Source organism: Salvelinus fontinalis, unplaced genomic scaffold, assembly GCF_029448725.1.
Source record: "Salvelinus fontinalis isolate EN_2023a unplaced genomic scaffold, ASM2944872v1 scaffold_0402, whole genome shotgun sequence".
Classification (NCBI taxonomy): Eukaryota; Metazoa; Chordata; class Actinopteri; order Salmoniformes; family Salmonidae; genus Salvelinus; species Salvelinus fontinalis.
In genome coordinates, this window is record NW_026600611.1 from 125,601 (window position 1) to 143,588 (window position 17,988).

General features: G+C 41.9%; 1 protein-coding gene across 5 annotated transcripts in view; it reads right to left on the reverse strand.

The window, feature by feature from the left end:
• Window positions 1–17,756, reverse strand: part of LOC129845914 (receptor-type tyrosine-protein phosphatase F-like) — a 93,514-nt gene extending 75,758 nt beyond the window's left edge. Inside the window, exons 1-4 of one of the 5 annotated variants that reach the window (XM_055913852.1) lie at window positions 17,413–17,756; window positions 8,910–8,927; window positions 5,889–5,999; window positions 205–216 (exon numbers count right to left, since the gene is read on the reverse strand). In XM_055913852.1, the coding sequence (XP_055769827.1) occupies window positions 205–216; window positions 5,889–5,999; window positions 8,910–8,927; window positions 17,413–17,566 (295 nt within the window). In that variant the 5' untranslated portion in view covers window positions 17,567–17,756. The remainder of the gene's footprint in view (window positions 1–204; window positions 217–5,888; window positions 6,000–8,909; window positions 8,928–17,412) is intronic. The other 4 variants (XM_055913855.1, XM_055913856.1, XM_055913854.1 and 1 more) reach the window with 4 other exon arrangements.
• Between the last annotated feature and the right edge of the window lie 232 nt (window positions 17,757–17,988).

Consider the following 17,988-nt stretch of genomic DNA (forward strand, 5'->3'; position numbering starts at 1 on the left):
AGGGGTAGGGACAAGGTAGGAGATGCACATATGAGGTTCCGGTTGGTAAAGGCAGGTAGGTTCCTGAGAGGCCCATCAGGTCGGGACGGGCCTTGGCACCCAGCCTGATGCCGTGGGTGCTGCCAGGCTCCAGTCCGCTGACCCTGGGTGCACTGTGGGGTACCGGAGGAGAAGCAGGAAGGTGAAGAGTGAAAAAAAACCAACCTTCTCGTTGATCTGAGAGGATTTGGTGAGGTTTGGATTGTTTTTTGGATGGCGGGGTGCGATGATGATGGAAGGAATAAACATAAAAGAGAAAAAGAAAAAACAAGAAGATAAAAAAGAGGAGGAAGAGGAAGAAGAAGAGGAAGAAGACAAGGAGAAACAAAGAGAGTAAAACAGGCAAATAGTTCCGCTTATCCATAAAAGAGAAAGTGAAGAGAACACTATGGAGACAAAAGCCAGTGCATTGATACACACACCCAAAGAACACACATAGCAACATCTCTCATACAGTACATACATGAATATAAACCCAACACAACCAAACACACACACACACACACACACACACACACACACACACACACACACACACACACACACACACACACACACCTCCCTTTTCCTGACTACTCTCATGCCCTAAGCCCCTCCCTTCCCATCATGTATTAAGATGGAATTACAGAGTCAGGGGCTACGTCCAAAATGGAACACTAGTTCCTAGAAATCACACTAGTTTTGACCAGAGTCAAAAGTAGTGCACTATAGAGGGAATAAGGGTGTCATTTGGGACACAGGCAGAGTCTCCCTGGCTGACAAGCAGACTTCATTATGCACACAAAGCTGACAGTGTCCTGCCGGTAGCTAAGTCAGGCCACATTTACTCTGCCCATTGACTCCTTCTTAGCAGAGCCACTGAGGAGAGCAGAGAGAGGATGGGTGTGAATACAAACATCACTGACGTCACTGACTCTGAACTAGTCATACACTCAGAGTCAGAGACTCACACGCAAAATGGCCTGACCACAGAGCTATACACTGACCACAGAGCTATACACTGACCACAGAGCTAAACACTGACCACAGAGCTATACACTGACTACAGAGCTAAATACTGACCACAGAGCTAAACACTGACCACAGAGCTATACACTGACCACAGAGCTATTCACTGACCACAGAGCTAAACACTGACCACAGAGCTATACAATGATCACAAAGCTGAACACTGACCACAGAGCTATACACTGACTACAGAGCTAAACACTGACCACAGAGCTATACACTGACCACAGAGCTAAACACTGACCACAGAGCTAAACACTGACCACAGAGCTAAACACTGACCACAGAGCTATACACTGACCACAGAGCTATACACTGACCACAGAGCTATACACTGACCACAGAGCTATATACTGACCAATGAGCTGAACACTGACCACAGAGCTATACACTGACCACAGAGCTGAACACTGACCACCGAGCTAAACACTGACCACAGAGCTATACACTGACCACAGAGCTAAACACTGACCACGGAGCTAAACACTGACCACGGAGCTAAACACTGACCACAGAGCTAAACACTGACCACAGAGCTATACACTGACCACAGAGCTAAACACTGACCACGGAGCTATACACAATGTGTACACACACACACACACACACACACACACACACACACACACACACACACACACACACACACACACACACACACACACACACACACACACACACACACACACACACACACACGTACACAACGCGCGCGCACACACACACACACAGGAAAAAAAATCACACGTACACAATGCATACACACACACACACGTACACAACGCGTGCACACACACACACACACACACACACACACACACACACACACACACACACACACACACACACACACACACACACACACACACACACACACACACACACACACACACACACAGGAAAAAAAATCACACACAAACACGTTTCAGAGAAACTCAGAAAACCCATGAAACCTTGAGTGAAACTAAGGCAAACCACATACAGACATGAGAAAGCACACAGACAATGGTAGACTTCTTTTTCATAGCAGGATAAGCATTTGTGAAATGAACGCTCCCATATACAGTCTGTGTATATGATACAACAACACCGGTGATCAGAAAGAAAAAGATGAGAGAGACAGACAGTATAAAAGGAAAAAGTACAGATTTAGAAGAGAGAGAAGAAAACCATCCCTCTTCACGCACGCACGCACGCACGCACGCACGCACGCACGCACGCACGCACGCACGCACGCACGCACGCACGCACGCACGCACGCACGCACGCACGCACGCACGCACGCACGCACGCACGCACGCACGCACGCACACACGCACACACACACACACACACACACACACACACACACACACACACACACACACTATTTCAGGCATCAGAATGTGCAGGGAAATGACAACCCTGGTAAAGTAGAGCACACACCTGGAGAGACAGAAGTTAGACCCGTTCAGACAAGAACACATTGTACAGATACAGAAATGAGTAAGAAAACAACACACATGAAAAAGCCTGGTAGTCTTGACCTTAATGACTTCAGTTGTAGGTTTAGTAGAGTGATATTTCAGCACAGAGTATAAAGTTTTTTACTCTCAAATTATTCAACAATAAAGTAAAAATCCATGGCAACGCATAATGGACTGAGGGATTTCAGTGAAAAATACTCCTATAGAATATGCAGAATTTTTTCACAGTGTAAGGAACATTTAAAAATACTATTTGCGTTCTCAAAGGCAATGTCTCTCTCCAGGGTGAGATGTAATCTGCTCTCACACACACATTGCACGCACACATTCACATACTGCAGGATTGTAACATATGCATGTGCGCACACACACACACACACACACACACACACACACACACACACACACACACACACACACACACACACACACACACACACACACACACACACACACACACACACACACACACACACACACACACACACACACACACACACACAAGCAAGCAACCAATTACACAACCTCTTACTCAGTCACAGGGCATGTGCAGGCTGATTACAGAACACTCATACATATATTAAATGCCATTCATCAAATGGACCAATGCTAAATGTGTATTCTCTGCATCTGCACTCCCTCTGCCATGTGGTCCGAGTTAAGGTATGCGTCCCAAATGAAACCCTCTGGTCAAAAGTAATGCACTATAGAGGGAGTAGAGTGTAGGGGATATTTGGGACGTAACCCAGATCAAAAGGGGAGCGCAGCAGGATATAATCTCCTCTATATGTCTTTTATAGGAGTTTTCTTATCACTTCCTTATCACTGAATGGGTCATGTATGTAATCTGGGCAGGTTAGCGTTTGTCGTTATGAATCTTGTTCTGAAGGCAGCTCTGCAGAGTGGTCACTAGCTAGCACAGCCACAAAGTCATACAATTTTAAATCTAACCCTAACCTTAACCACATTGCTAACCCCAATGAAGCCTAATGCTTAACCGTAACCTTAAATTAAGACCAAAAAGCAAATTTTTCATGAATTTTTACAATAAATACAATTCTGACTTTGCAGCTGGCCTATTTAAAGGGAAATCGATCAGTTCTGCCTCCAGGACAAGAGTCGTGAAAATAAACTTCAACCTGTATAATCTGCAGGAATTCACGAGCCGGGCTGAATGAGGAGGTTTCCAGGGCTGTGTACAGTACGATTTCACGTTCTGGAACACTCAATTGTACGGAAAAGGTACTGAACGGCCAGTTTAAAAACGGGGAGTGATTGGGTTGTGGGTTGGGGAATGTTGTCAGCCTGGCCACTGCCCTTTAAACACGTAACTCATTGCTACAAGACACACCTCACCACACCGACCAAACGGGAGAAAACGTACCTCAAAGTCTGTTCAAGAACTTACAAGGACGTTTTGGGGAAATGTGTTGTTCATTACAAACTGTTCCACAATGCAGCAAACATTCAAGCGAATGGGACACATGTCAGGTTTCCACATCCATAGGATGTTTCCTGTCTGTATGTCGGAGGTCAATCAGGGGACAATTTACCCAGAAGGCATCTGCTGCAATGCAGGGTAGGACTGCTGCTTTTCTGCTGTGGTATAGATGTGTCAGAGTAATTACACGTTTTTGGTAGTGAAGTTATCTGAAGAAGTTAGATGGAGGGAACATTATAACATTGACTTAAGAATTATAACTCTGCAAGGAAAACATATTATCCTACTGGAAGCTAGTTAACATTTAATTTGAAGAACAAAGTAATTTATGTGATGCCATGAATTAAGACTTGATTAAGACACTAATTAAGACATATGACGAAATATTTATGGTATGGAAATGGATAAATGGTAATCTACAACCAATATTGATATATCAGAATGGTCTCAGTAACATAAGGTGTGAATAACTTCATTATTTGTCCTTAAGGACGTTTTTTCAAAGTGTTTGCAATGAGCACTGTTGAAAACCTATAGGAGTGTCAAAAACATGTGAAAGTGAGGTCATATGGAATCAACTAGAGTTGAAGCATGGAAGCATGAGAAGCTGATATTGGATGGTGGAATAGTGGCTAATTGAATTATTTGCTGCCAAAACTTCCTCTCTAAAATACCATGGAGGTTCAGTTTGATTTGATCAGCCCTGTTCACTTTGTACTAGAAGAACACAGAAGGGCAGTGCACAATTTAGGGAATAGGGTTCCATTTGAGACGCAGCCATAGAATGAATATCTTGTTGATCTGGAAATTTCCTCCTCTCAGGATAACAGTAACCATCCAGGTGTCTATTGACCCTGTTTGTATTCCTTCAAGACTGCACATGTACCACCAGCCTATAATAACTCCCTCCACTTCACCAAGCTTGCGTCCCAAATGGCACCCTATTACCTATATAGAGCACTGCTTTTGACCAGAGCCCTATGAACACTAGTCAAAAGTAGTCCACTGTATAGGGAATATGGTGGCATTTGGGATGCAACCCAAGACAATGTGGTGAAACCACATCTGACCTCCCATTCACCTCTTAAGAATCAAAACATCCTGCTTCAACTCCTGTGAGGTGAATGGGGTCAAATACACTAATAACAGGAGACAGTTATTAAAAGTATGCAATCTCCCAGGAGAAAAGAGAATGAAAAACAAATAAAAAATAACCCCCCCCCCCACAGAGAACAGACAACACATTTATAGAGCAAGAACACACACAACAGGCATCAACAGGTTAGGCTGAGACTTTCACTGAATGGTTTGCTGGTTCACTGGTTGGTTGACTGGTTTAGTGACTAGTTGACTGTTTAACAGACCAGTTGACTGGTTAACAGACCAGTTGACTGGTTAACAGACCAGTTGACTGGTTAACAGACCAGTTGACTGGTCAGATGCTCTATTATTCCAGTGAAGAAGTAGTAGGTTGACTTGTCAGTTTCCAGCCAGTCAGGTAGTGATTTGAATAGATCCATGTGGAGAATTTGTATAGTTAAACGGGACTCGCTGTGGAGAAGAATGGGTAAGTTGACCAGCTAGAGTAAGCAGGACCGGACTAGCCCCCCCCCCCCCCCCCCCCAGCTAACCTCCTGCATTTCAACACAATTTGCCATGAAAGAGAAACAGGCCATTTTATACTCTTCACATTGTGCTGTCATATGCTATCTGGGGGGCCCCCGACCCTAGCCCTGCATGCCCGTTTGGTAATCCGGCCCTGAGTGTAAACTAACCCCACTCAACTGTTGTGTAGCTGTGGAGTGGGTTAGCTTACACTAGCCTTTACCACTTGACCAGCGAGCACTGTGGGAAGTGATAGAATAGAACAGACATAGGTGGGTGGATGATGCCCACTGTTAGCAGAGACCTGCTCACCCAGGCAGGGTACTTACCTCTCACGTAGAGATTAGCCGGAGCCGAGTAGCGGGTCCCGGCGCTGTTGACCGCCACACACTCGTACTTGCCCTGGTCGGACTCTTCACTGTTCTCTATCTGGAGAGCTCCTGAAGAGAGAGGACAGACTGTCAAGGCTCAGAGTCCACTCAGACGGATAGAACGGGATACAACGTATACGTCTCAAATGGCACCCTACTCCCTACACAGTGCACTACTTTTGACCAGAGCCTTATGGGCCTTGGTCAAAAGTAGTGCACTATGTAGGGAACAGGGTGCCATTTGGGACGCAAACACCCATACTGATGATATGTGTGTTCAGACATATACATGAATTCAAACTCACCCATCCGCACACACACCTGTTTTGCCTGAACAAAAACAGAAATAACCGAGCCGACTTGTCATACATGTACAGTATATTGTATATCAAAACAACCAACGTTTTGACCACAAGCCCATCCAACAGACAGATATTTTGTCAACATTGAGACCAAAGCACAGAGGACATGAGGCTTCCTATAAGGGACCTATATTCTGCAGGAATGATGCAGTAGTATTTTCCATGAAATACCCATATGTGGTTATGAACAGGAACTGCAGGTCATCCTGACGTTACAGTAAGTCTGGACAGAGGATAAAAGCAAAGCAAAGAATTCAAAGGTGTACAGTAGTTTAAAGGTTAGGAATTGTACACCTGGTGTCTCATAAACAGAAAACATATTTATCTTCTCACTTTCTAACACTAAAGTCAAATACGGGCCTACGCCATTCTGTGAGTGACGACAATGTCAGTACAGAGAGATGGGAATCACTAAGAGTTCTGCTGTTCTTTAACTCTCTCCTCATCACTCTGTCAAAGCTTCAGCCTTCAGCCTCACAGATGAACTAGTCACAAATCACTAATCAATTCTGCTTTGTTCACCACTGATTAGGTGTTATCACCTGAACTACTGTTGGTGACAGTGAGGACGGGAACCATTTCTAAAACGGTGAGGAAACAAATGAGTCAAAACAGACTAGAAGGTGAAAGGCTCCTTTATTTCTACTATAGTCCTCTTTGGCCCCTGTCCAGAACGGAAGACAAATGAAGCCTTGATCAGCAACACAACTTACCTGATTCCTGCTCACTCAGAGTGATCACAACGGTTGATCATTTTCTCTCACCATTTACCAAAGCATACATCCCAGTGTATTTTTATTTACATAACAAACAGTTATTCATATACAGTAGATTGTTGATTGGTTTAGACAGACAATATGACTCTGTGTCTGGCGGTTAGGTAGAGTGATGCTGTTGACCATGATGTGACACACATCATGCAGATTGCCATCAGTGATGGGCTGACAGAACATTGATAGAAAAGAAATGGGAGAATATATTTCAGAAGTTAATCCTGAAATGCATCATATGGGATGAGTTTCGTCAGACAAGTTCAGAAATAGAAATAAAAAGAGTGGTGTGGTGACATCCATGTGGATCTGGAGTTAGGTGAGATGGAGGGGCGCCCAGATATATCTTCATCCAGCAGCCGCCATGTTTTATGTCAGTCACCAAGGAGATTCTGGCTGAGATGTGTATACTGATGCTACACATGTCACGTAGACAAACTCATCTACACTCCCACTTGTACACACGCAGGCACACACACACACACACACACACGTACGCACGCACACACGCATGCACGCACACATGCACGCTCACACACACACACACACACACACACACACACACACACACACACACACACACACACACACACACACACACACACACACACACACACACACACACACACACACACACACACACACACACACACACACACACACACACACACACACTGAGCCCAACACAGGTAAGCCTTTCTTCCCGCCAAGATATTTCCTTTCCCTATCACAATGCAATTGTGTTAGAATGATAATGAGAGACCTGTTCCATGTACAGTTCTCTTTCCAAGGTCTTATCATTCTCCCTTCCGGCGGCTTAACTTCTAGACACTTCTAACACCCTATTCCCTATATACATGTAGTGCACTACTTTTGACAAGGGCCCATAGGGCTCTGGCAGGTAGCCAATGCTCTTAACCGCAAGGCTACCTGTCGCCATAAAAAAAGCTAATCAAGTTGCCTGAGCAGCTTATCGAGCAGCTTATTTTATTCTACCTTGTATAAAATAAGCTAATCAAGCTGCGAGAGGTATATGATGACTTCTCAGTCAAAGAGATGGAACCCTATTTCTTATATAGTGCACTATTGTGACTTGTGAATAGGGCACTATGTAGGAATATGGTGCCATTTGAGATGCAGCCATGAAGATTCTAGGAGCCCCACAACAAAGAGGTTTGAACTCCACTCTCACTCTGCCCTTGGAGGGCTTACAGGGAAGTTGAACCTTTAATGATGCAGTCTACTACCTATTCGTTCACCCTGTCTCTGACTACAGCCTCTCAGGACAGTGCTCAGACAGGGGTCAGCATTGATCACCTCTACAACACTTCACTGACTACTAATCACATTAGGTGTCAATCCCACCATACGCTGGGTATGCAAATACAGTCATTTCAGCCTCATCGCGGGGAGTCTAGGAATATAACACCTGAAAGAGTGGCCAAGAGATCACCACCTAAACATGGGATAGAGCTGCCATTCAAAATATGAATCATATGTTTTGGAAATCTACACTTTAAGCAGGTCCCTCATTTTCTTTCTACAACGTTAACAATTTTCTTAGGTGAATAATAAGACGGGCTTAATTTGAATGTGATGTCTAGTAAGGATTTAGAATATTCTTTCTTTGATGTTTGTGTTTTTTAGAGGTGCTATAGACCAGACAGACTTAGAAAGGGTCATGTGCTGAATCAGAGAAGGAGTCCAGCCCGAGAGAGCGAGAAGGACAGAGAACTGGAGATGGGGACATTGTGAGGTGAATGGAGGAGGAAAAGGAGGAGGAGAACGAGGAGGAGGACAGGAAGGATGACATGATTGGACATTTTTTCTGTACCCAGCATTCTTACCTCTGATTGGTGTACCACCTGGTGAGGTCATTTGAATGCAAATAAGATTAGAGAGAAGCATTAGTACAAAGATGAGAGACAGAAAGAAAGAGAGAGAGAGAGAGAGAGAGAGAGAGAGAGACAGAGAGAGACAGAGAGAGACAGAGAGAGAGAGACAGACAGTGAGAGACAGAGAGAGAGAGAAAAAGATAGAAAGAAAGAGAGGAAGAAGAGAAGAAACAGCAGAGTGAAGAAGAGCCTGATTATTGCGTTCCAGTAGTTATTTCTCCCTCAACATGTTAGAAAAAATAATAATAAAATCACGTTTTTAATTTCTGGATATAACACACTGTTATGTATTATGTTATGTGTTCTGTTATGTATTATGTTATGTGTTCTGTTATGTATTATGTTATGTATTCTGTTATGTATTCTGTTATGTATTCTGTTATGTATTCTGTTATGTATTCTGTTATGTATTATGTTATGTGTTCTGTTATGTGTTCTGTTATGTATTCTGTTATGTATTATGTTATGTGTTATGTTATGTGTTCTGTTATGTATTATGTTATGTATTCTGTTATGTATTATGTTATGTATTATGTTATGTGTTCTGTTATGTGTTCTGTTATGTGTTCTGTTATGTGTTCTGTTATGTATTATGTTATGTATTCTGTTATGTATTCTGTTATGTATTCTGTTATGTATTCTGTTATGTATTCTGTTATGTATTATGTTATGTATTCTGTTATGTATTCTGTTATGTATTATGTTATGTATTATGTTATGTATTATGTTATGTGTTCTGTTATGTATTACGTTATGTATTATGTTATGTATTATGTTATGTATTATGTTATGTGTTCTGTTATGTATTCTGTTATGTATTCTGTTATGTATTCTGTTATGTATTATGTTATGTGTTCTGTTATGTGTTCTGTTATGTATTCTGTTATGTATTATGTTATGTGTTATGTTATGTGTTCTGTTATGTATTATGTTATGTATTCTGTTATGTATTATGTTATGTATTATGTTATGTGTTCTGTTATGTGTTCTGTTATGTGTTCTGTTATGTATTATGTTATGTATTCTGTTATGTATTCTGTTATGTATTCTGTTATGTATTCTGTTATGTATTCTGTTATGTATTATGTTATGTATTCTGTTATGTATTCTGTTATGTATTATGTTATGTATTATGTTATGTGTTCTGTTATGTATTACGTTATGTATTATGTTATGTGTTCTGTTATGTATTCTGTTATGTATTATGTTATGTGTTCTGTTATGTGTTCTGTTATGTGTTCTGTTATGTGTTATGTTATGTATTATGTTATATATTATGGTATGTGTTCTGTTATGTATTATGTTATGTATTATGTTATGTGTTCTCTTATGTATTATGTTATGTATTATGTTATGTGTTCTGGTATGTGTTCTGTTATGTGTTCTGTTATGTGTTATGTATTATGTTATATATTATGGTATATGTTCTGTTATGTATTCTGTTATGTATTATGTTATGTGTTCTGTTATGTGTTCTGTTATGTGTTCTGTTATGTGTTCTGTTATTTATTATGTTATATATTATGGTATGTGTTCTGTTATGTATTATGTTATGTATTATGTTATGTGTTCTCTTATGTATTATGTTATGTATTATGTTATGTGTTCTGTTATGTATTATGTTATGTGTTCTGTTATGTATTATGTTATGTTTTATGTTACGTATTATGGTATGTGTTGTGTTATGTGTTCTGTTATGTGTTCTGTTATGTATTATGTTATGTGTTCTGTTATGTATTATGTTATGTGTTCTGTTATGTATTATGTTATGTATTATGTTATGTGTTCTGTTATGTGTTCTGTTATGTATTATGTTATGTGTTTTGTTATGTGTTATGTTATGTGTTATGTTATGTGTTCTGTTATGTATTATGTTATGTGTTCTGTTATGTATTATGTTATGTATTATGTTATGTATTATGTTATGTGTTCTGTTATGTGTTCTGTTATGTGGTGTGAGTGTACCAGAGTGGCAACTGACTAAGTAGGTTTTCTGTAACCAACACCTATTTCATACAGAGCTATTGTTCCGAATGCCTATTATCTTAATACATGTGACTACTTTTTCTCTGAACTTGCCTGTTTATACAACACACCTGGAGGCTATGTGTTTTAGATGTAGGTGTGCTATAATCCTGACTCTTAATGTTGTGTTTGTCGGGTTATTTGTTTCCTTCCCATGGTTGTTTGTGCTATACACCTGGCTATTTGTGCTACTGAGCTGTCAGTCTGCTATGATCACAAAGCTACTTATTCTCTCCACCTGCTTGTTTGTGTTAACACCTGGTCATCACCATCAGTCCTGAATGGTCTGGCCCTCAATGGGTCTGTTTCTGACTGGTACCTTAAGCATTCTGATCATCTCTAGAGACTACGTCTAGACAATCTAACTGATCTGGGGTGTTCAACTTCCGGTTGTAATGAGGCTAACAGAAACACAGGTTACATACAGCATCTGATGCAATACTAAGAAACATGTGCCCTGAATACAGTAGGCTAACTTATGATATTGCTGCTTATTAGCATACCAATTAATTCTAATATGTCTGAACTAGTTATTTCAGTTACAATACATGTTTAACTATGTGTATCGAATGGCCCATGTAAAATACATGTTTATCAGTTATTATATGTTGTGCACCACCACCTAACTAGCTGCATATCTTGCCTTACACATAATTGGTTGCATTCAGTGATTCATATTCCTGTAGTTGTTAGTACGGGGTCATTTGGGCATATCTAGTCATATGCGACAAATGTTGGAGGGGTCGGTTTGGTTACTATACAGATACACATGATCTGGATAATGACTCAAAACCACTATCCACACATTAAACAGGAGCATACAGGTGGAGGAGAGGTTGAGAGGACGGAAAGACCCCTAAAAGCTGTGTGTCCCATGTTGATGAGGTCATCAGCAGCTTAAAGATGACTGGGTCTACGCTGAGACCTGCCAGGACAGACATACAGCCTCCATGTACTGAGCTAAGGTTGGTTTTAGTTCCGTATGGATATCACAGGCTTTGTCCATGGCCGATTTCAGAGCAGAATATTCTAGGCAAATTGTGAAAAATAATAGAGCTTTATTATGTTTTCGCATTGTCCTGGATAAAGTAGACAGGTATTCATTTTCCTATATGTTGGAGAAATACATTGGGATTAATGCACAGCAATAGGATGTTACCTTGGATTTAAGCAGTCCATGCTCTGCCTTCGCAAGGACATAATACTACTGTATATATTTAACACATTTTATCATGTCGTCATTAACCATATACATATTCATAATAATTAAAGGGTGGCATATTAAACTCAGCTAATTATGTTACTGCTATAACAGGCTTCAGTGGAGAGAATCACCAATCACCTGGGTTGTGTCCCAGATGGCACTCTGTTCCCTCTAGAGTGCGCTACTTTTGACCAGAGACCATAGGGCTTCGGTCAAAAGTAGTGCACTATAATGGGAACAGGGTGCCATTTGGGACACAACCACTGGTGAGTCAGGAGGACCCAGGAGAGTTTGAGTGACTGCTCCACATACAGAGCCATGGCCTGCTACTCCAGGAGTATTTACCAGAAAATGAAAGAGGTTCAGCCAGGTCTAGAGACACTACTTCTCCTCTCCCACCCCTCTCCTTCCTCCCTATCAGATCCTTAGGCCAGCAGAGCAGGAGGGTCTGTTTGCTTATTGTTTGGCCTGTATTGTTGTCTGGTGCCAAACTGACTAGTTGGACAAGCCTATCGATAATTACCGGGAGACAATGACATGTGTTCCCAAATAGCACTCCATTCCCAACATAGTCTCTAGAGACTACTTTTGACCAGAGGCATATGGGCCCGGGAAAAAAGTAGTGCACTATATAGGGAATAGGGTAGTGCTGAGTGATTAAGCAAAATGTCTGATATTTTTTGTTTCTAAACAATTAATTGTCTGGTTCAACTTCGAATTCCATTTCGTTCAATTTTTTTTCTTTGAGCTCAATGCTCATATTGCGTAGTTTCTCTAGAGATAAATCAGATCAAGCCCGAATTGTGTAGTAGGGAGTTGGAGTCTCCAACAGGCCATTATTTGGCAAAGATTAGCGCAGAAATTGTGGTAATTAACTTTGCGCGCCTACTTGTCCGGTCTGTGTGTTCCTTTTTTATGCCTGCTATGTTAGATTAATGTGGGGCAGTCACAGAGAGAGAAGAATGTGCAATCAAGAGGGATAGAGAGCAGTTGCTTCCTGATATATCGCTGCCTGAAAATGCATGAGCTAAGTGATTGATAGTTGGTATTCAGTATTCATAAAAGTATGCCTTATTTACTTTGAAGAACTACTAAAATAGTGATTTTGTCAGACCGTATAGAGATGAGATGATGACTTGAATGAAATAATAAAGTCATCAAATTAAACAAATGAAATTTACACAACTGAAATATTTTATATTTTATAAATGTTTAACTTCTCTAGGATAGAGGGCAGCATTTTCACGTTTGGATGAAAAGCATACCCAAATTCAACTGCCATTTACTCATCCCCAGAAGATAAGATATGCATATTATTAGTAGATTTGGATAGAAAACACTCTGAAGTTTCTAAAATTGTTTGAACCATGTCTGTGAGTATAACATAACTTATTTAGCAGGCGAAACCCTGAGGACAAACCATTCAGATAATTTTTTTTTTTAGGTCACTCTCCTTTCAATGGGTTTTCCAGATTTCTAAGGGACCTTCTTGCAGTTCCTACCGCTTCCACTGGATGTCAAAAGTCTTTAGAAATTGGTTGAGGCTTTTTCCTTTGTGTAATGAAGAAGTACGGCCATCCAGAACGAGGATAACTTGAAGTGTACTGTTAGGTAGAGGTGCGTGACCAGAAAGCTAGCTACAGTTTGTTTTCCTCCTGTATTGAACACAGATCATCCCGTCTTCAATTTTATCGATTATTTACGTTAAAAAATACCTAAAGTTGTATTCCAAAAGTAGTTTGAAATGTTTTGGCTAAGTTTACAGGTAACTTTTGAGATATTTTGTAGTCACGTTGCACAAGTTGGAACCAGTGTTTTTCTGGATCAAAATGCGCCAAATAAATGGACATTTTGGATATATATCAACGGAATTAATCGAACAAAAGGACCATTTGTGATGTTTATGGGACATATTGGAGTGCCAACAACAGAAGCTCGTCAAAGGTAAGTCATGAATTATATTTTTATTTCTGCGTTTTCTGTCGCGCCTGCAGGGTTGAAATATGCTTCTCTCTCTTTGTTTACTATGGTGCTATACTCAGATAATAGCATTGTTTGCTTTCGCCAAAAAGCCTATTTGAAAACTGACATGTTGGCTGGATTCACAACGAGTGTAGCTTTAATTTGGTGTATTGCATGTTTGATTTCATGAAAGTTAGATTTTTATAGTAATTTATTTGAATTTGGCGCTCTGCATTTTTACTGGCTTTTGGCCAAGTGGGACGTTAGTGTCCCCCATATCCCAGAGAGGTTAATAGAGGGGAGATAGAACTCTGAGCTCCATTTAGGACTCAGCCTTAGTAGAGGGGAGATGGAGCTCTGAGCTCCATTTAGGACTCAGCCTTAGTAGAGGGGAGATGGAGCTCAGAGCTCCATTTAGGACTCAGCCTTAGTAGAGGGGAGATAGAGCTCTGAGCTCCATTTAGGACTCAGCCTTAGTAGAGGGGAGATAGAGCTCTGAGCTCCATTTAGGACTCAGCCTTAGTAGAGGGGGGATAGAGCTCTGAGCTACATTTAGGACTCAGCCTTAGTAGAGGGGGGATAGAGCTCTGAGCTACATTTAGGACTCAGCCTTAGTAGTTGGGGGGATAGAGCTCTGAGCTACATTTAGGACTCAGCCTTAGTAGAGGGGTGATAGAGCTCTGAGCTCCATTTAGGACTCAGCCTTAGTAGAGGGGAGATAGAGCTCTGAGCTCCATTTAGGACTCAGCCTTAGTAGAGGGGAGATAGAGCTCTGAGCTCCATTTAGGACTCAGCCTTAGTAGAGGGGAGATAGAGCTCTGAGCTCCATAAAGGACTCAGCCTTAGTAGATGGGGATAGAGTTATGAGCTCCATTGAGGACTCAGCCTTAGTAGAGGGGAGATAGAGCTCTGAGCTACATTTAGGACTCAGCCTTAGTAGAGGGGAGATAGAGCTCTGAGCTACATTTAGGACTCAGCCTTAGTAGAGGGGGGATAGAGCTCTGAGCTCCATTTAGGACTCAGCCTTAGTAGAGGGGAGATAGAGCTCTGAGCTCCATTTAGGAATCAGCCTTAGTAGAGGGGAGATAGAGCTCTGAGCTCCATTTAGGACTCAGCCTTAGTAGAGGGGAGATAGAGCTCTGAGCTCCATTTAGGGCTCAGCCTTAGTAGAGGGGAGATAGAGCTCTGAGCTCCATTTAGGACTCAGCCTTTGTAGAGGGGGGATAGAGCTCTGAGCTCCATTTAGGACTCAGCCTTAGTAGAGGGGAGATAGAGCTCTGAGCTCCATTTAGGACTCAGCCTTAGTAGAGGGGGGATAGAGCTCTGAGCTACATTTAGGACTCAGCCTTAGTAGAGGGGGGATAGAGCTCTGAGCTCCATTTAGGACTCAGCCTTAGTAGTTGGGGAGATAGAGCTCTGAGCTCCATTTAGGACTCAGCCTTAGTAGAGGGGAGATAGAGCTCTGAGCTCCATTTAGGACTCAGCCTTAGTAGAGGGGGGATAGAGTTCTGAGCTCCATTAAGGACTCAGCCTTAGTAGAGGGAGGATAGAGCTCTGAGCTCCATTTAGGACTCAGCCTTAGTAGAGGGGAGATAGAGCTCTGAGCTTCATTAAGGACTCAGCCTTAGTAGATGGGGGATAGAGCTCTGAGCTCCATTAAGGACTCAGCGTTGGTAGACAGGGGATAGAGCTCTGAGCTCCATTAAGGACACAGCCTCAGTAGAGGGGGGATTGAGCTCCATTCCATACAAAGGACACAGACTGTCTTTCATTTGCCAGCAGTGCAAAGGTCTCAAATTGAAATATGGAGCTATTAGCATTCCTTGATGGATAAAGGTCCTGTAATAGGGATACTAATTTATGAGCAAATGTAATCTCACTAGCGCATAATGAATTGTATTGGAACAAATAAATTGCTTGAATGTCAAGTTGATGGCATGGCACTAGTGCAGCTGTATTTTACTGGGTTCCTCTGACAGACAATTAACCAACGGTAGCACTTAAAAAAACGAACAGACAAAATATATATGCCCATCTGTGTTTGACTGCAGTGGGACTATGGATGTTTCCCAAATAGCACCCTATCCCTATATAGTGGAGCAAAGGGCTCTGGTCAAAATTAGTGCAGTATAAAAGGAATCGGGTGCCATCTGGGTGTCAGGCTATGTGTGAGGAGAAAGGCAAGCCAGCGCTATGAACCAAATTGAACCAAATTGCAGTGCTGTCATATTAATAATGCATGGTGGGAGGATCTGTCCTTCACCGGAGGCCCTGCAACTGAGGCCTGCCTGGGGAAATCCTCCAGCTTCCACAGGCTTCAAAGCTACATATAGATTGGGTCCCAAATTGCATCCTATTTCCTTTATAGTGTACTACTTTTGACCAGAGCCCTATAATGCACTATAAGGAATAGGGTGTCATTTGCAACACACACCAGAGATATCCTATAGCCTGTCTCTCAGCCTTTCCTTTCTCTGTGTCTCTGTTCAGAGGGGAAGCCTCTAGTTTCTACATTATATTCTATTCTGCCAGGGGTTCAAGAGTTGAAGCCTAGCTGGAACGCTTTTGGAGGTTGCACTGGGGCTAAGGGTTTAGGGAGCAGGGACCTAGACTCCAACATTTTCATAAACTGTTCTGCCTGTAGGGAGGCCTATGGCACATTGATATGCAAGTTCACAGCTTGGCAGCCACATTATTGGCTAAAGGTACTGTTGGAATAACTGTTGGCCCTGAAATGTTTTCCCTCAAAAGTGACTGTAGAAAAGGGAATAGGCCAATCACTGCAGGTATGCTGTGCACAGCTGGACAGCATTGTTGTGGCTCCTTTTACTAAATAAGGTGATAGAGGATGGACAAATGGTTTGCTCTGAGCAGTTGTCATTGGTGCATGGAACCAGGCCACCTTTCTGAGTTGTTGTGAGCCTGCTAGTTGGTTATAATGTTAAGATAAATGACTGCCTGCACCTATTGTTGTAGGCACCATAGGCACAGAACACAGCAGTATCCCTCTGAGGAGCCGCTGAGGTAATTACGGAGCTTCATTCAGTCAAATGTAATAGAAAACACTTATTGACATCTTTAATGCTGGAATCCTTAGCGGTGAAACTGCCACGTCCGTTTGTGATATTACAACAACAAATACGTTCCTACAAACAACGACCACTGTTTATTCCCCTCGGACATCATTGCACGCGTGGCAGAACAGCAGAATTTGTACTGCAATTTTTTAGCACAGTATGTGTTGACCGTGCAGAGACTCAGTACCTGAGCGGAGCTGTTTTATTCGCCCGTTGCTGCTGTTAATATCTACAGGGAGGAAGTCTTTGAACCAGGAGATCTCTGGGTCAGGGTTGCCACTGGCAGCACACAGCATGGTGGCTGTCCTGGTCTTCTCCACCACCTTCAGCTGGGGACCCATGTCTATGGTGGGGAACCCATGAGGGATCTGGTCCTCTGGAAAGACAGAGAAAGAGTTGTGATGAGTATATATATGATATAAAAAGATGTACAATCTTCATTTGATCACCCTCTTGTTGCAGGAAATGCATACTTGTAGTGTATTCTTAGTTTAAAAAGGCTTCTAAAGTTTGTAATATTCACTTTAAAATTCAGATTTGATATGCCCTAACAAACAATTTATCAACCCTTACAAAAATGTCCATTCATGATAATCCATACAATAATTCACATTGCCTGTTGCTGCAGGATTACTTTCCTGCTGTGAGAAACTGGTCGAATTAAGATCCTACACCTGTATTCTACAATGCCTATGGTATGAAAAGGTTGAGAAATACTGAGCTAATGCACCAGTAATGCCAGTAATGCACGCACACACACACA